This window comes from Ochotona princeps, chromosome 25, assembly GCF_030435755.1.
Source record: "Ochotona princeps isolate mOchPri1 chromosome 25, mOchPri1.hap1, whole genome shotgun sequence".
Classification (NCBI taxonomy): domain Eukaryota; kingdom Metazoa; phylum Chordata; class Mammalia; order Lagomorpha; family Ochotonidae; genus Ochotona; species Ochotona princeps.
In genome coordinates, this window is record NC_080856.1 from 21,327,590 (window position 1) to 21,347,116 (window position 19,527).

At 46.2% G+C, this 19,527-nt stretch overlaps 1 protein-coding gene across 2 annotated transcripts in view; it reads left to right on the plus strand.

Annotated features, from left to right (window-relative positions):
- Positions 1-16,982, plus strand: part of KIAA1549 (KIAA1549 ortholog) — a 108,239-nt gene extending 91,257 nt beyond the window's left edge. The window contains exons 17-20 of one of the 2 annotated variants that reach the window (XM_058654929.1): positions 6,551-6,597; positions 11,372-11,529; positions 14,280-14,425; positions 16,465-16,982. In XM_058654929.1, coding sequence (XP_058510912.1) covers positions 6,551-6,597; positions 11,372-11,529; positions 14,280-14,425; positions 16,465-16,719 — 606 coding nt within the window. In that variant the 3' untranslated portion in view covers positions 16,720-16,982. The remainder of the gene's footprint in view (positions 1-6,550; positions 6,598-11,371; positions 11,530-14,279; positions 14,426-16,464) is intronic. The other variant, XM_058654930.1, reaches the window with a different exon arrangement.
- The last annotated feature ends 2,545 nt before the right edge of the window (positions 16,983-19,527 follow it).

Sequence of the window (19,527 nt, forward strand, 5' to 3'; positions counted from 1 at the left end):
GCACCCTGCAAAGCCCTGGTTCAGTTTGGTGCGAATTCCTTTTCCTCATCTGCTAAGTTAGTTCTTGGTGTTGTGAGCATCCTTACCTTCAGGAAATGTGGGTCATGTAGACAGAACTCAGTGTAAGTGCAGTTGCTGTCACTGGTTTCTCTCATTGGTTTACCTATGCGGATATGTTTATGGAGCTCCTGCAGTGTCCCAGGGACTCCTGGAGGTGGGGGCACAGTGGCATACCACCCAGGTTCCTGTGCACTGGCTCCTGCGTCCCGTGGGAGGCCATATGGGTAATGAAAGCAGTAGTCCCAGGAGAGCATGGTGGGTGCTGTGGTGGGACAGGCTGTGTGGGAGGCGCACCAGCCGAGCCTTGAGCTGTGTGGAAAGGGTTTTTCTGGACAAAATGACATCTGAGTAGGAGTCTAAGGGATAACTAGTGGCCACCAGTTAAAACAGAAACCTATTTCAGGCAATGTGAAATATTACAGAGACAGAAATCACGGGTATGGGACAAATGTCCTCTTTGTGCAAGATGGGGGAACAGTCTGAATTTCCCTCCTTCCTGAAGCAGCTAGCACAGCTGCTTTTCATGATACTGGACATTAGGCCACAAAGAAAGGGGTCACTGGAAACAAACTGAGCCGCACAGTTGCCTGTCTCCTATCCCGAGTTCCCGGTCACAGCACCCACAGTACTCGGCACTCAACTCCAGCCAGGGAGACAGAGGTGGCATCTGGGAATGACCAGGCAGCCGGGGTTCACCACAGACATTGCAGGCAAGCCCAGAGATGCCCCAAGGAGAAGCCTAGAGAATCTTCTGGAACTGATCATTTTAAGGTTGTGATGAAGCGACCTATGACTGGGGATAGAAGCACACGGAAGATGAGAGGGGACAGTGCGCTGGGGCTCACCCACTGCCTGGGAATGGTTGTTTTTTTTTTTTAAGATTTATTCATTTTATTACAGCCAGATATACACAGAGGAGGAGAGACAGAGAGGAAGATCTTCCGTCCGATGATTCACTCCCCAAGTGAGCCGCAACACGCCGATGCGCGCCGATCCGATGCCGGGAACCTGGAACCTCTTCCGGGTCTCCCACGCGGGTGCAGTGTCCCAATGCATTGGGCCGTCCTCAACTGCTTTCCCAGGCCACAGGCAGGGAGCTGGATGGGAAGTGGAGCTGCCGGGATTAGAACCGGCGCGCATATGGGATCCCGGGGCGTTCAAGGCGTGGACTTCAGCCACAAGGCCACGCCGCCGGGCCCTGTTTTTTTTTTTTTTTTTTTTTAATATGGATTGAATTGTCTCTCAAAACTGATGGTGTCACAGCCATAATCCCCGCCCTGTGGTTGTGTTAGAGACAGGGCCTTCGTGGAGGTGACTGAGGCTAAAGGGAACAGTGAGGAGCTCATTGGACTGTTGCTCATCTCAGAAGCGGACACCGCAGTCCGCTCTCCTAACTCGGGCAGAAGCAGCTTTCAGCAGTCTTCACCAGGAACTAGGTCCTGCTGGCTGAGCAGGGGCTCTCTAGCCTCCAGAGGTGGGAGAAGACCAGTGTCTGTTGTCCCGCTTGCCCCTGCTGTGGCATTTTGATATGGCCAGCTCTGCAGACTGACGGAGCTGCTTTCCCACCCATCAGGGTGGAAAAACCTGGCTCTGAGCTGGTGTGCTCAGGAGTACCCTGACTTCAGGAGTGGGGCGAAATTAGTCATGGTTTAAAGCTGCTGTGATACAACAAAATATAAAAATGTAAAATGGAACACAAAGCTTGCGAGTATTTATAGGAGCACACACATAGAAAAATCCATCCAGTAAGGTTAAAATTGGTCATGTGTAAGATCAAATCAAGGTTGCCTCGATGGGGCTGGTGTTGTAGCACTGCCAGTTAAGCTGCACTCTGTGATACCAGCATCCTGTATTGGAGTACCATTTCTAATACAGCTGCTCCACTCCTGATCCAGCTCCCTAGGAAAGCAATGCAGGATAGCCACAAGCACTTGGGTTCCTGCCACTCAGGTGAAAGACAGATATGAAATTCTAGACTCTAAGCTTTGCTCTGACCCTGCCCAGGCGAATCTGATCCTTGGGAAAGTGATCTCTTTCTGTTTCCCTCTCTCTGTGTCACTCTGCCTTTCAAATAAAGAAAACAAATCTTTAAGGGAAAAGAAAAAACTTATCCAGACAAGCAAAGAAGCAAGAAAATGACACAGAAGACAGTTGACAAAGATATTAGAAGAAATGAAACTGCATACGCTCAAGAAGTTAGAGGAAAGATTCAAAATACTAATTATAGATATTAAAGGTATTAAGAGTACATATCAACTTTAGATATGAAAGTCATTATAGATGAAAATATACTAGGTAAGATTATTGTTTCATGAAAGAAAAGGAGAGAAAGAAATCTTTCATCTGTTGACTCATTCCTCAAATGACCACAGCACCTGAGCATGGACTAGACTGAACCAGAAGCTTCATCCAAGTCTGCCATGTGAGTGCAGGAGCCCAGACACTTGGGTCATCTTGTGCTGTTTTCCTATGCCATTTATAGGGAGCTGAATTGGAAGTGGAGCAGGGAGGACTTGAACTGGTACCTATCCTAGCTGCCAGCCTTGCAGAAATCTGGTTCACTGGCTATGCCACAACACCAGTTCCCAGGAAGCATCTTAAGTTCTGTGCCAAACACTCTAGCTCTTTATACACTTTATTAAAAAGATTTATTTATTTATTTATTTTTTCATTCATTCATGCATGTATGTTCCCCAAATGGTTACAATGGCCTGAACTGAACCAATCTGACATTGAGATCTAGGAGCCTCCTTTGGGTCTCCCACACAAGCACAGGGCCCCAGGGACTTGGGCCATCCTCTGCTGCTTTCCCAGCCCTTAAGTAGGGAGCTAGATCAGAAGTGGGGCAGCTAGGACAGGAGCCAGCACACCTATGGGATGCCAGCACTTGCAGGCAGAGGTTTAGCCAATTGTGCCATGAGCCTTTTAACCTTTTTGTTTGTTTGAAAGGAAGAGTTAGAGAAAGGGAGAGAGAAACAGAGATCCCATCTGCTGGTTCACTCCCCAAATGGCTGCAACAGCCAGAGCTGGGCCATGCTGAAGTCAGGAGCCAGGAGCTTCTTCCAGTTTTTTCACATGGGGACAGACACCCAAACATCAGCTGGCCATCCTCCACTGCTTTCCCAGGGTCATTAACAGGGAGCTGCATTGGAGTTGGAGCTGTAAGGATTCCAACTGATGCCTATGTGGGATGCTGGTGCTGTAGGCAGTGGCTTAACCCTCTGTGTCACAGTATTCACTCTTTTTTTTTTTTTTTTCTTGAGACCCTACACCCACATGGGAGACCAAGAAGAAGCTCCTGGCTCCTGGCTTTGGGTTGGCTCAGCTCTGGCTGTTGTGGCAATTTGGGAGTGAACCAGCAGGTGCAAGATTTTTCTGTCTCTCTCCTTCTCTGTGTGGATCTACTTTTCCAGTAAAAATAAATACATTTTTAAAAAGGAAAGAGACATAAGAGATACAGAAGATAGAGAATAAAATAGTGGTTCCTGGAGACTGGGAAAGGGAAGGAAAAAATTTAGGAATTTTATGTCCAGGGATACAAAGTAACAGATATCAAGAATAAGCAGGTGTAGCGATCTAATGTACAAGAACTATGATTGGAGCTGGTTTTGTGGCTCAGAGTGTAAAGCCCATACCTGTGGGGCTGGCATCTCATATGGTTGCTAGTTCTAGTCCTGGCTGCTCCATTTTGGATCCAGCTCCCTGCTAATGTGCCTAGGGGGTTAGTAGAAGGTGGCCAAAGTATTTGGGGCCCTGTACCCACATTGGGGCTCAAAGAAGCTCCTGTTCTCTGGCTATGGCCAGACCCTTTTGTGGCTCTTCGGGCCATTTGAGAAGTGAGCTGGCAGATGGAAGATCATCTCTTTCTCTGTCTCTCCCACTCTCTCTGACTTTGCCTTTCAAATGTACATGGCCTGGAATGGGGGAGGGAGTTGGTGGGAGGGCCCCGGTGCTGAGCGCAGCGTGGTGACTGGCAGGGGCTGTGCAGTTTGTTGATGCTGAGCTTCCCAGGGAACTGAAGGACCCGCACCTCTGTGCTCCCGCAGGATGGAGTTCCTCTCGTCTTGGTCTTCGGTTTCCAAAAGCCAAAGTTCCCATCTCACGTCTGGGCCTGAGCCTGCTCACTGCTCACCTCTGCCAATCACTTCTCTCTGTTGCTAGACTTCTCCTTGCTTTCCCTGTCCAATCTCTGGACTTTTAACCCCTCTGTTAGCTTCCGTCTAAACAGGAACATCTTCTTGCATTTTCTGGGAATAGGGTTGGAAGCTACCTCAGGCTGCCAGGAGTGCTGTTTTTCATGTGGCCACCACTTTTCTCAGTTTATAACATGATTCGTTCTGCTCCTTTAATTTTTCAGTGTTTGCTGCTGAATTTTTGGCAGTCATTTTCAATATATTTCTGATAATTTAAAATTAAAAAAAAATTTTTTGGTTTATGCTTCAGATAACAGAGATTTAAGTTTCCATGAGAATGTCTTAATCTGCTATTGTAACTGGCAATTAAATCCATAGTGAGGGGCCTGGTGGCGTGGCCTTGCGGCTAAAGTCCTCGCCTTGAATGCCCCGGGATCCCATATGGGCGCCGGTTCTAATCCCGGCAGCTCCACTTCCCATCCAGCTCCCTGATTGTGGCCTGGGAAAGCAGTTGAGGACGGCCCAATGCATTGGGACCCTGCACCCGCGTGGGAGACCCGGAAGAGGTTCCAGGTTCCCGGCATCGGATCGGCGCAGCATCGGCGCGTTGCGGCTCACTTGGGGAGTGAATCATCGGACGGAAGATCTTCCTCTCTGTCTCTCCTCCTCTGTGTATATCTGGCTGTAATAAAATGAATAAATCTTTTTAAAAAATGCACAGTGAGATTTTCATTTAAAAAAAGCAAAATTGTCACAAGAAAGTGGGGTTTCTATAGCAGTAGGATGTTCAGTGTGTTCAGTATTTTTCTCCATTGTAGATATTTGATATTACCTGTTTGGTGAGAATGATAGCAGGCCTTTGGAAAATGGAATACCAAAATCAGTGGCTATCTTTGTGCGATTCCAGAATAATTTCAGCATGTGGAGCAGTTGGTTGCAGGGTTGTTCTTTGTTTCCAGAGGAACCTGATCACGTTTTGTTTGTTTTGACTGCAACACACCGCTGTGCACATTTCAAGGTGCCTTCAGCGCCCACAAGGGCCTCTCTGCATCACCTGCTGACATCCTGGCTCCTCTGGTCACTGTCAGGGTGTTAGTTACGCCTCACTGAGTCAGGCCACTGGATAGATGGTGTTTCTGCTTCCCTAAGTAAGACTAAACTCTCTCAAATAGTCCTTTAGGTAGCAGTTTGCAAGTTTCCAGCTAAGATGATGTGCATCAGAACTTGCCCTGTGCTGGCTTCACCTTGGGCCCAGGCTCAACTATACCAGCCGTTCGATTTCCTTTTCTAGTCCTGTTGACCTGTGTTCTAGTCTGAGAAAGAAATGGAGAGGGTAAGCATTTGGTAAAGGTTGACACCCTCAGGATACCCACTCATGTGGGAGAGCTTGGGTTTTGTGCTTCTCTCCCTATTCCAGCTTCCTGCTGATGCTTACCCTGGGGTGGCAGTAGGTGCTGGCTTAAGTCCTTGAATTTCTGGCACCCACTTGACAGACCTAGATTGGGTTCTGGGCTCCTGGCTTCCTTCTGGCTTAGCTCCAGTTGCAGTAAGCACTTGAAGAGTGAACCAGCAGTTGGGAGAGCCTTTCGACTTAAACAAATTAAATGGAAATTTTTTTTAAAAAGAAGGAATGCATTAAAAATGGGTTTTTTGCTGATGTGTAGTTGATTGAAACTTTTAAAGTTCAGTTTTGTTCCCCAAAACTTTATATAAATGTGTTCATTCTGTAGTGAATACTTACCACATAATCACAGAAATTCTATCCATAGTTTGTTTTTAGCCTTCTTATTGGGGCATGCAGTTTCTAGAAAACAGAACATCCTGTTTCTGATTCAAATGGAGTTGAAATGCCCAGCACTCTAATGAAGCAGATTAAAAAGCACATAGTTAATTTTGTTGCAGATTTTTAAAATTTATTTATATTGGAAAAACAGATCCAATTTATAGGGAAAAGAACAGAGAGATCTCTCATCCCCTGGTTCACTCCCAGTTAGCCACTGGAGTGGAGTGATCCAATGGCTGGAGTGGAACTGATCCAAAGCCAGGAGCCAGGAACTTCTTCTGGATCTCCCATGAGAATGCAGGGTCCCAAGGCTCTGGGCTGTCCTCCACTGCTTTCCCAGGCCACAAGCAGGGAGCTGGATGGGAAGTGGAGCTGCCAGAACATGCACTGGTGCCCACAGGGGATCCCAGTGATTGCAAGGCAAGGATTAACCACGAGGCCATGGCACCAGGCCCTAGAGGCAGGATTTTAATGTGAAAATACTTCTCTTGAGAATTGATCCTGCATACCCATATTTGCAAGTTTGCAGTTGTCACTTTGACATAAGTATTGAGTTGTTTTGATTTCCTTCCAGAGATACGAAGACTATGGAATGACGCCCCCTTCAGGTCCGTTGCCAAGGTAAGTTGTGCAGATTGAAATGTAATATGACTTTCTCCCAGAGGCTGGATTCTTATTTTAACTTTATAGACCCATTTAGTTTAGCTGATAAAAGTAGATACAAAACTCTGAATTAAGTATTTCTTCATCTAACCATGAAAGAAGGGATGAACTTGAAATTTGTTTTGTTTCCAGTATTAGCAGACTACTAGACCATTCAGACCAATGTGGATTCTGAGGAAGAGGTAGACAAGATATTAAAGTTGAAAAATTAAACAGACACCTCACAAGTTAACAAGGCAGTGTGATAGTTACAGGCCAACGTCCAGGTCTTGCTGTATACCACTCAGCTCTGGCCACAGTGGCCACTAGCGCAGTGAACCAGTGGATCAAAAGTGTCTCTCTTTCTCTCTCTCTCTCTCTCTCCTTCGCTGTCTCTCCTCTCTATCTGTAACTCATGTAAGTTAATTTTAACAACAGAAGATAATTAGAAAATTGTTAAATGTTTGCAAATTAGTAACTTTATAACTTACCCATGATATACTGAAGACATCAAAAATGAAGTTAAAACTTATTCTAAAATGAATAATGAAAATGCGTTTTATCAAAAGATGTGGGATATAACCATAGCAATGTTTGAAGGAAACTTTGTTGCCTTAATTGCATATATGTGGGAAGAAAGATGAGTGACGTTTATGTAACTCTCCATTTCAAGATGTTAAAAAAAAAAAAAGAAGATCCACTTAAAGGAAGTAGGGAAAAGGAAATAATAAAAATAATAGTGTAAATTAGTGAAATAGAAAACAAACAGCATACAATAGAATCAATAAAGTAAGAAATTACTTCTTTGGAAGGAAACCAACCTTCTGGGAAGTTTGACCAAGCAGTCTGTATAGCAAATGCTCAGTATATGTGGGGAGTAAAAGGACTCATTCATTCAACTCCTACAGGCATTAAAGGAAGCTTTTTTAAAAAGATTAATGTATTTGTTTGGAAGGCAGAGTTACAAAGAGAGAGGGTAAGAGAGATCTTCATCTGCTGATTCACTCCCTGCTGGGCCTCTCCAAAGCCAGGAACCAGGAGCTTCTTCCAGGTTTCCCACATGAGTGCAGGGGCCAAGCACTTGACCCGTCCTCTCCTGCTTACCCAGGTGCGTTAGTAGGGACCTGAATTTTAAGTGGAGCAGCTGAGACATGAACTGGAGCACAAGTAGAGGCATAACCTACTATGCCAGTCCTTACAGGAAGATTTTATGAACACATTTTTATTAATACATGTGAAATAGACAAATCCCTAGAAAATGAAAATCGGAAAAAGTCACGTAACTATTTCAAAAAAAATAAAGTCGTAGTTAAAATTCTTCCCACAAAGAGAACTCCATGCCCAGGTGGCTTCCCCACGGAATTCTGCCAAGTGCTAAGGGGAGAGAAGATACCAGTGTTATACGGATTCTTCTGGAAAATGGAAAAGGAAGAACACTCCCCAGCCACTTAATGAGACCAACCTTACCTTGGCACTCAGACCAAGGAGGACAAGGACATTGCAAAAAAAAAAACCACCAGAGGCCAGTTTCACTCATGAGCCAGGAGACAAAGAATTTGAAACTAAATATTAGCAAACATACTCAGCAATATATACAAAATGATATCATATTACAACCATACTGGCTTTGTTTCAGCTGGTCAAAGGTGATTTTAGCATTAAAAAAAAATCAGATAGGGCCCTTCGCAATGGCTCAATGGCTAAATCCTTACCTTGCATGCTCTGGGATCCTATATGGGCACCAGTTCATGTCTTGGCTGCTCCATTTCCCATCCAGCTCCCTGCTTGTGGCCTGGGAAAGCAGTTGAATTGTTCCACTTCATATCCAGCTACCTGCTCATAAGCCTGGGAAAACAGCAGATGGCCCAAGTGTTTGGGTCCCTGTAGCCATATTTGAGACCCAGAAGAAGCTCTGGGGTATGCAGCCATCTGGGGAGTGAACCAAGAGATGGAAGATCTCTCTCCTTCTGATTCTGACTTTCAAAATACCTGAGTCTTTAAAAATATTTATGGATAAGAATTTATCCTTGAAATTAAATGGTGGCTACCCTGTCGAAGGAATATTGTGGGAATTTGATCTCTATGAATTCTGTGACTGATGACTGTGGAGCCCTGTGACCAGGGGCAGCAAGATCAGAATTAGGGTGGGAGAAATGAGAGCAAATAGCGTCATCGTGGTCGAAGCCTTGGGATGTGTGTAAGGGACTGTGGAGAATTTCATGTTCTCTTCCCACCCCAAAGAGCTTATTTTAATATGATGTAAAAACCAGGTTACAAGCATTTTCAGAACATGGGCAGGCAGTATCAGGCTGCAGTCCCTTCCAGCTCATCTGTTCAGTACTGGTTGCCTGTCATTTGAAAGGAACTGTCAGTAGAGTCTGATCTCTTTTAATTTTTGAAATTTTTTTTAGGGGAATCGTCTCAAGGTGGTTTCTGAGGACCCTATCAGCATATGATTTGCCATTGTCTTTATGATGATAATACTGAGAGGCCAGCACAAGACTGGGTCAGGCTCCAGGCCTCAGCATGAAGGCTGGCAATGCCTTTACATTGATGAGTAGCCCTCATCTTCCTTGTTGTTGTGCCAATGCGGTGTTTTAAGAATGACAGTTTGATATTAATGTGTCCTTGACAGAGTAGTAAAGATCAGACCTGTGTGTTTGTGCATTCTCTGATACAAGAGGGCATATGTGTAGAGTACTTCCTCTGAATATCAGATTTTGAAGGCAGTGCCCTGGCTCGTTTGTTGGAGTTGAGGCTGAACTGAGCCAGCTCTTCTCTTGAGCAAACAGCCGACAGACATTGTTCAGACTTGAGCATGGGGCAGACAGAATCCCCAAAATGAACAAAGCGAGCCTGTCACTGCTAGAGCAACCACGGACAGTATTTGTTGCCAGTGATAAAACTGAGCTTTTGAGTGAAATTTGAACTTTGGAAACTTTTGTCTCTGTTACTGTACATCTGAAAGCTTCCTGGGTCTTAACCAGCTTTTCTGAATGAACTTGATGTTTTGTTTTATTGTAGCTTTTTTTTTTTTTTTTTTGCACATTTAATTTGAAAGAGACGGGGGTGAGGTGCAGAGAGAGGGGATAGGAGAGAGATCAATCTTCTGTCTGTTGGTTCACACTTGAAGATGGCCACCACGGCATGGAATGAGCCAAGCTGGAGCCAGGAGCCAGGTGCTTCCTCAGGGTCTCCCACTAGGCTGTTAGCAGGGAGCTGGATCAGAAGTGGAGTAGCCAAGATGTGAATCAGTGCCCATGTGGGATGCTGATATCATAAACAGTAGCTTAACCTGCATGCTGCAGTGCTGGCTCCATGGCTGAGTTTTTTTCTTTAAAGATGTATTTATTTGAAAGAGTTAGAGAGAGGCAGCTAGAGAGAGAGAATCTTTCATTCATTGGTTTGTGCTCCCAGATGGCTACAGCAGCTAGGTGTTGGCCAGGCTGAAGTCCAGAGCCAGGACCGTCTTCCACTGGTCTTCTCAGGCCATTAGCAGGCTGCCTGATCAGAAGTGGGACAGCCAGCACCTGAATCAGCACATATATGCGATGTAGGGTTGCAGATGGTATCCTTACCCACCATACCACAACTGCAGCCCCCTGATGAAGATTTTTGATACTGTAAAATGACATGTATCAGTATTTAGAAGATCTGTGCAATTTGGTGAATAAATCTTTTCCAAATGACAAATGTCATAAATTCATCCATGGGTTACATCAGAACCATTCAAAAGTGTTCCACGTAGCGACGGGTTTGGATGGGTTGTTGCATTGAAGACCACTGGTATTGATTCAGATTCCTTGTCGCAGCTCACCTTTAAGAAACTACCACTTGCTGGGCTTAGGAGAGATATCAAGGAAGTCTGAAATATTAGTTTGACATTGCCTTTAAAGGTTATGAAAATACTCCTTAATTGCCAGGTGTATATTCTGTGAAGGCAGATTTTCTTCCTGAAATAACATGGGACAACTGACTGAATGTAAAATGTGAGAATCTAGGTTCTTTCTGATAAGTACATGGGAATGCCCCAGTGTGGGGCTCTCCTCTCCCTGATTTGAGGCAGTGAAGTTGAGGAGCGTAGTTCATTTCACAAGAATTGTGTTAGTATGCAGCAAGTTTAATATTGTTGTTTGTCAGTGCTTTAGTTATTTAAAAACTTTCTCGGTGTTAATTCCCAATATGGTGACTATCGATAGATAAAACTCATATGAACAAAAGTTCTTGAGAGCCCTCAGTAATTTCAGTGAGTCTGAAGGGGTACAGTAGAGAGCTGGACCCCATTAGAACCCTGGTTTTCAGTGTCAGTGGACAGCAAGGGTGTCTGTGGGCATGCCAGCACCTGGTTCCATCCCTGTGTGAGTTTGCCTCCGGTCCAGCGTGGGCATCAGGACCTTGGAAACTCCCCAGGAGGTGGCAGTAGAAAGCCAATCAAGGCTGTTATTGGATATCAAGAGATGAACAGGCCCTGGCACTTGACCTCAACTGCCTGTTCATCTGGAAACTAGGGCATTCCTTTTTTTGTTGTTGTTGTTCGTGAAAAAGGGTTTGCAGTTATCGGTGAAGATTTGTCATCATCAACAGTGGTCCAGCAGTAGTGTCAGAGTTGGGGTAGTAGCCAACAGGAAAAGATCAGGAAGGATGGGAGGCGGGTAGGTAAGTCTCATTCTCCTATGCGGCTAGGGGTGTCTCTTAAGCAAATGCCAGTCTGGGCAAAGGGTGGTTCTGATGCCTGACTGTGCTTTGCTTTCAGACCAAGTTTCAGCCCTGGTTTGCTGCAGTCTTCAGAGTTGGTGACCCCAGAGTCCCAACAGCCACAGGCATCTGCCGAAGCTCCATTTGCTGCCCGGGGTATCTACTTAGACGAGGGGCCATCAGCAGCCCGGCCTCGACCTGTCGGGGGAACCACAGGTACCTGTATTGGTTGAGTTTTCATTTCTGAACTATGGGACCTGGGCTGTGGGACTGCCTCAGAAGAGAATTTTAGGCTTTGCAGAGTCTGAGCTGGTGGCTTCCACTGGCCAGAGCAGCTTTGCCTGGCATGCTGGTGGAGCTGTGCGATCTCCAGTAGAAAGGGAGGCAGCTGAGACCTGCCCCCCCAACTGATGTCTGCCCATCTGTTCCTGAATGAGCCCCTTCGCATGGATTCACAGCACACTTCACCCATGGAAAACACTTCCAAATCTTACAGCAAACTGAGACCTACATGAGAGCAGTTGGCAATGCATTCAACAAATGTTTGTTCAGTATTTAAAGGATTTTTCTTTAATTACCTGTACACATTTCAGTTAAAAAATCCATACCAGAATGTCTCTGTGGAGGAAATGAAGCACCCAGCTTTTGTTTTCCAGTGGACTGCTGTGCCACAACACCCACACCTTCTAGGTTATTGTATTTTCCATCGTCTGTCAAAAACAAAGCAAGTAGCCTCCGCCCTGATTCCCCGTACTTTACAGGTGCTTCAGCAGGTGCATGGCACCTTGTTTTCCTGTTGCCTGTCACGTATGTGAACCCTGTTGCACAGCATGTGCACTGAGCAGGATGCAGGTGTAGTCATTTTTAATTTAGATATCTAGACAGATGTAAGAATGGCACCTATCAAGCATTTGAAGAGGAAGTTATTTTCTAATGATTTCAAAAAGTACCAGATGAAATTGGATAAAACTTTGTACTGAGAAATATTAAGATCTAATGGATGGGTTACCATAGAAAATGTTCAAACTTTGTGTATGTATGTACATATATGTGTGTGTATGTGTATTTATGTATTACCAGTGGCAAACTATGCCAGTACCTAGGGAAAGTATATAGTAGGTTGTGACCAAGAGATATTTTTTATAAAGGATGTCTTGCGGGCTCGGCAGCGTGGCCTAGTGGCTAAGGTCCTCGCCTTGATCCCATATGGCCGCTGGTTCTAATCCCGGCAGCTCCACTTCCTCTCTGTCTCTCCTCCTCTCAGTATATCTGACTTTGTAATAAAAATAAAATAAATCTTTAAAAAAAAAAAAAAAAAAAAAAAAAAGGATGTCTTGCATAAATTGATAAATGGGCAAGATGGAAAGAAAGAATTCATTACAGAAATGTGTTGTGTGTGTATGTGAATTACAAATATGTACTAGGGAAAAACCCAGTTTTAAAAATGATTAAAGAAAGGCTGCTTAAAAGCAGAGTCATGATATCAATCATAAAATTATTTTCATAATCGGCTTAGTAAAATTAGCATCGGGCTTTTCATATGGGAATATTGGTCCTTCCCTCTCTGCTTGTTTTGCTAATTAAGGCAGATAAAAACTAAAGTGTCCAGAATAGTGCCTAGCATGCCATAAACTTTCAATAAATGTGAGTCATCTTTAAAATTATGATTACTACCATCACATTATTTCTGGTGCTGACATAAAATGTTATGCTTTTGGAAATGAATTTAGTACGAGGACTCTATTGTGAGCCTTTAACTTGATAATTCCACTGCTGGGAATCCCAACGGTTTGTCTGCCCACAATGTAGAATACTGGGGGGTAACTGTATGTGCTGAGGTGCTCATTATAACATGATTCATGATAGCGAAAAAAAATTGTTACCCAGTCCTAAGGAGCTCAGCAAGTTGAATCTGCAGCTGTTGAAAATGAAGAACTCGAGAAAAACTAGGAAAAGGAAGAGCTATAGCCCTCTCCCTTGTGTTTGGTACTTGATCTGTGTTGTCTCTTTTTATCTTTGAAATAATTCTTCCCCCTCCCCTCCTTTTTTTTGGTCTCCGCTGGAGAAGTAAGGAGTTGGGGCTCAACTGGAACAGATCCAGGCTGGCTGGGCTGGGTGTGGACCCTCAGGGAAAAGCCTGAGCTGTGCTGTTAAGTGAACAACTCAGGAGGCAGAAGGCGTGCTTTTCCTCTGGGCTGTTGTAGCAAACATTGGGGAGTGCGGTGCTGCGTTTGTGGGTTCCTCGTGAGTCTGCCAGGGCAAACAGCAGTGACAGTTCAAAGTGTTTCAATTCTGACAGTACATTCAGCAGCCGATAAGCGCTCCAGTGGAATACATGGCCGTGGTCAGTTTTTCTTCACCATTGCCACTCTACTTCCTGATAAAATTATGGAGTGTTTTGTTGTTGTTGTTGTTTTGCTGTTTGTGGGTCATCAAGGTTGTTAGACAGCTGGAGTAGGAGTGGGCCCAAGCTTCAGAAACAATGGGAGTCAATGAAGCTGTGCTGTGACGTGCTGAATGCAAACTCACACATAGCCTGCCTTCTAAAGCAGAAAGCCCTCTGTATCCCCAGCTCACGCAGGGAGCCAGGGGGCAGCTACCCAAGGGCTCCAAAATTGTTCACACCTCTTCTAGACAAGTAAGGCCAGCCTTGTTGGTGACCTCTGCGGAAACAAGGAGAAGTGCCCTCTGGGACACCTTATATTCCCACTCCTTTGATGTCTACCTCACAAAATAAGAACATCAGTTTCAGCCTCTGTATGGAAAGGAAACTAAAACCCCGGAACCAAGGAGCTTGCCGTGTGTTTGTGTGGAAATGTCATTGCTGGAGACAGGGCCAGTGCTGTGTTGGAGTCATGCTTGTTACCCCTTGTCCTTCAAGGAGTGGTCAGCGCAGAAGGTGTCTTACTTGGCAGCCTCATTGTTCTGGAAGTGTTAACCAGGCCTCCCCACTATGTTCCTTCTAGGCTCCCAGATCCAACACCTGACACAGGTGGGAATTGCTAGCAGAATCGGAGCCCAGCCCGTGGAAATCCCGTCAGGCAGAGGCAGCCAGTATGGGGGACCAGGCTGGCCTGCCTACGGGGAGGAGGAAGCCATGCGAAGAGACGCCGTGAGTACCTTCTTGGGCTTAGGCCATCATTTATATTCAGCCATGATTATTTAATGTAGCTATTTCTGCTTTGGAGATTCCTTTTCAAAACTTATTAGTCACTCTCAGTATTTTTGCATCACTTGTGTTTTTCCCTGTAGCTATTTTGTTTGTTTGTTTGTTTATAAATTGCTTAAAATTATTTGAGAGATGAGCAGACAGAGATAGAGCTCCCATCTGCTGGTTTGCTCTTCCAGTGACTTCCCTGGCTAGGCCTGGCCAAGGCCAAGGCTGGCAGCCAGGCACTCAATGCAGGTATCCCTCGTGGGTGGCAGGAAGCAACTGCTTGGGTCATCACTACTGCCTCCCAGAGTCTGCATCAGCACGGGCCTGGAGCCACGTGGGAAAGTCAGGTGTTCTCATATAGAACATGGATGCCTCACCTACATCTTAACCAGTGAGCCAGAAAACCTAGCCCTTTGTAGATGGTAAATTCCTTCACTACCTGCCAGGGGAGGGAATTGGCATATAGCTTTTCAAAAGCACGTGTTTGCCTGGGGCCGAACTCAGGCTGTCTGTAGGGAGTTTTAACCTGCAGGTTACTAAAAATCTGGACTTTGGTCGCCAGTAGGTGACCACCGTGGGACATTTTAGAGCACAGCTATTCTGTTTGAGGCTTCTGCTCACCCACTAAGCACGAAGGCAGGTGACTTCTACAAGTGCTTTCCTTTGTTTTTCCTGAGAATTCTGGATCAGCGGATACGTTAGTGAATTCTGAAGAGGCAAACCAGAGTGTCGCTCTGTCTCCTCCTTGGATCACCTTTCCCTGCCTTCCCAGCACTCAGCACGTGCTGCTATTATGACTGTGTGCTTGAGCTCTGTGAAAGGAAATTAACTGCCAAATATTTTTGTCCCTAAAGAAGAGTTTTCAAAAAACATTAATTATTTAATGTATTTATTTGGGAGGAAAGCAATAGAGAGAGAGAGCACACGCTTGATCTTCCATCTACTAATTCTATCTCCAAATGGCTGCAGTTGTCAGGTCTGGTCCAGGAGGAAGCCAGGAGCATGGAACTCCAGCTGGGTCTCCCACATGGGTGGCCATTCTCCACTGCTTTCCCTACAGCATTAACAGGGAGCTGGATAAGTAATGGAGCAGTCAGGACTCAAAAGAGTGCTCTATTGTGGGATGCCCGTGTCTCATATGGCTGCTTAAGCCACTGTGTCATAGTCCCAGCCCCTGAAAGACACTTGTGCACTTGTACCCTCCACATCTGCCCTGAGCATATGGGTGTGTCTCTTCCTCTGCCTTCATTGTGCCTATCTTGATTTTATCAGGCATATTTCTGTCCAGTCCAGTGCTGCCTGCTGTGGTGCAGCTGTTTATCAGTGATAGGAAAGTACAGCAGAGAGCTCACCCAGGGCCAGGATGCCATGCTTACCTGGCTGACAGGAGCCAGCAGCTTCTTCTGGGTCGTCCATGCAATCACAGGGTCCCAAGGCTTTGGACTATCCTTCTCTGCTATCTCAGGCCAAACGGAAGAAGCTGGATGCGAAGTGGAGTAGCTGGGACTCAAACTGGTGCCCATATGGGATGCTGGTGCTTGAAGATGGAGGATTGGCCTGTTGAAACATGGTATCAGCTGCTGAAAAGCATTAAAAAAAGATCACTAAAACTGTAACCAAAAAAGAAGAATACTCAGTGGGCGCAGACCACAAGACAAATGGCAGATGAGATGGTAAATGCATGTGTCAGCCAGCTGGGCTTCTCCATGCCCCTCCTAGGGCCCAGGACAGTCAGTGTAGGCACTCAGCCATCCGTGGTTGCCGTTAGGTCAATGGAATTCTCCACATTCTTTCCTTTCTGACTCCTCAGCTTCCTGCCCAGTCTCCCAGGCCATCAGCTCCTGGGCTCATGTGCTCACCACCTGCTCAACAACAAAGGAGCCCGGCTTGGGGGGCCATGAAGGAGGCTCCAGAGTGTCCCTGATGCCGCTTGCATGTGTCATTGCCTCTTGTTCTCATGTGGGAAATACAGTAACATTTGCCATGTTTTTCAGACCCATTTGCTTGGACATCAAGAGTATTCTTCTTCACCGCTGTTTCAGGTGCCAAGGACTTCAGGCAGGGAGCCCTCGGCCCCTCCCGGGAACCTCCCCCACCGAGGGCTGCAGGGCCCTGGGCCAGGCTACCCGACCAGTTCCACGGAAGACCTCCAGCCCAGCCACTCCTCGGCCTCCCTCATCAAAGCGATCCGCGAGGAGCTCCTCCGCCTCTCACAGAAACAGAGCCCAGTGCAGAACTTCCACAGCTGATGGGCCGCACGCCCTGCGGACTCGCCAAGTATTCGCTTCCCGTGGAAGCAAGGACCACAGGAGAGCAGCTGAAGGAATTTTGGCAAGCAGAACGAGCATCTCCCAGGCAAGCTGCCCAAGGAACGGAGTGTGTTGCAATTTCAGAGGATGCCCTAAAACACACAACAGTTCGTGAGACTTCTCGTGGAGGGAATTCTGTGATCCCCCAAGGGTTCAGTTGAAATGTATTTGCTTTTTTGGCCAAAAGCCAGCAGCACTTCACACACACACAAAAGAAATGCAGACCTGAGTTAATAAAATTTGTACGTTCATGTCCTTTTGAGAGGCAACAGATGAAGATGGCGCAGGGATCCAAGGAATCCACTGTGTGCGTAGGATTCACGCTGTGGCGTTTGACGCACCTGCTGCTTTGTTTTCTGAGAAGAAACATTCAAAGACTTTTCATCAACAGCTTGATTTTCCTCTTTTTCTCCATAGGAACTTATTTTAATAGGAACATTAACAACAAGCATACTAAAACTATTGGGGGATTTAAAAAAAAAAAACAGCAACAACAACGAGAAACCAAATGGTAGGTTGTAGAGGCCCATGGTTCCCGGTTCCCAATGAAGCCATCACTGCGTTCTTCCTCCTCCGTCTGGTGCTACAGCTCCGAGGGCCACTTCTCCTTCGCATCTGTGAAACACGACTCCAGCTTTCCCACCAGAAGAGTATGCGGAAGGTTTCATTTTGTTCTGTCAGGGCACTGGGTATCCCAAGTCGGGGAGGGGCTTATATTTATTTGGTTTTTATTCAAAATACATTTTAAAGATTAGATTTGCATTCCTCATTGCATTGGCTGTGGAAGGACCAGGCATGTGTAGTCCCCGGTTGTATCCCACCTCGGTGCACACCCTTCCTGCGATGGCCACTCCCCTAAAATGAGGCTTTCAGGAGAGCCTGTACCTGGCCTTATGCTTTACTGACAATTTGCTCACAAATTATGTTGGAATGAGAAATCTTGTGTATGCAAAACTGATTTCCCAAGTTTCCAGGCCCATCAAATTCTTAGGAATATCTCCCTTGTGGTCACATTCCTTGGGTTCAAGACTTGATGATGAAACTGAGCTCTGTTCAGCCGCTGGGGGAGGCATGGAGACCAGTGAGTGAGTCGAGGCTCTGAGACCATGAGGCAAAAACAACAGCCTCTCTCCTCACTCCTGCTCGTATTGTGCTATTACTTCCATTCAGCAACAAGATGGCCTTGTGCCCTTTGGGCCCGAGAGAGTGGATTGGTTTGCTGAGGTTACTCCTAAAGCAGGCACCCCTCCACTCCGCAGCCTGTAGGAAGGAATAGGGTGACGAGAGCCATTCTGTTTCCCGATTCCCTCGGTGAAACTGAGAATAACAGCAAGCTTAGGTAAGAGATTTCCACTATGCGCCTCTTGTTATTAGGGCAGCTAATACTTTGAATGAAACTACAGGTAAATGAGCAGTATTGGGGGCCCTGGCTTATCGCAACCTGTGCACCTGTGTTGGGTCCTAAGCTGCCTGAAGTGGTTAAGTGGATTACTCAGGCGTCTTGGCACTTCCTTAATTAAGCGTGTAGTACAGATTTACTGTCTTGCCGGGTTCCAGCAAGTACACTTGCAGCCGCTTTTCCTGTGTACCGTGTCTAAAATACAAGTGGCAGCAGGAGCGTGAGTCTCACGAATGTTAAACAAAAGGCTGGCCGCAGAGGCCCCCAGAGGGTGTGGGAGGCGAGCTCCTTTCTGGCCTTATTTTTCTTACTTCTTAGGCTACTACCATACTCTGCCCAGAGCAGAGCATTCCCTTTGCAAATCACTCTAAACTACCAGGTTTCTCGAATATGTCATTCACGACAGGTTTCACCTCTCCTTGTAGAATTGTATTACAGACACCTCATGATGATTTCAAGCTGTGTGACAGCCAGCACAATAAACAGCCGCTCCTCTCCCAAGCGGCCTGGTGTCGTAAATGTTCGCACAGAGTGTACGGGGACAGTCATCTCCTTTGTTACATTGCAGAAACAGGTCTGTTTCAAAGGTGGTTGACTAAAACAGCTATTTTGATGCCTTCCAAACGACTATTAAGGGATTCTGCCTGTGCTTTCATTCTTAGAAGCAGGTACACTTTACACAGATGTCAAGACCAAGGACTGCATGGCAGAAACAGCTAGGGGAGTGCAGTGTGAGCCGGCGCCGTGGGGTCACTGGTCCTCAGCCAGTTGGTCACGAAGCACATTGGCCTTGCACTTGGTTCCTCCGGACACCTGCCACAGAAAGCTTACTGGTCGTCAGACATGGGACACAGCAGCGATGCTGGGTAGCACCAGACCTGTTGGGTCCTCAGACACCCAGTGAACATGCTGTGCTGAAAAGACACGTTCCCGGATTGAGCACGTGTGGCTTTGGAATACTGTGTGTGTGGAAGGACTCTAAAAGAAAAAGCTAATACTCTGTCCTCTTTTTTTTCAAGTTCTAGCAGTAATACAGATTAGAAATTGGAGCCAGCATTTTAGAGAAGATCGGAGAAATACTTTTTTGGCCAGTCTACTTTATCAGGAACTCACTGTATCAGGTTCCTGCCCTCAGCTAACAGGGTGCAGACCTTACCCCTGCCCACCTCATGCCATCTGTGCAAACAGTCCTTGCAGAGGAAGCACACAGCACCGTGGAAATGGGGGAATTCTCTTGTGTGTGAACACCCCAGGATGGGACCTGTGATGTGCTGGCATCTCCCAGGGGATGGGAGGTGCTACTGTTGAGAATCTGCAGCCTGGGGACGGTCAGGGAACTGTGCAAGTTA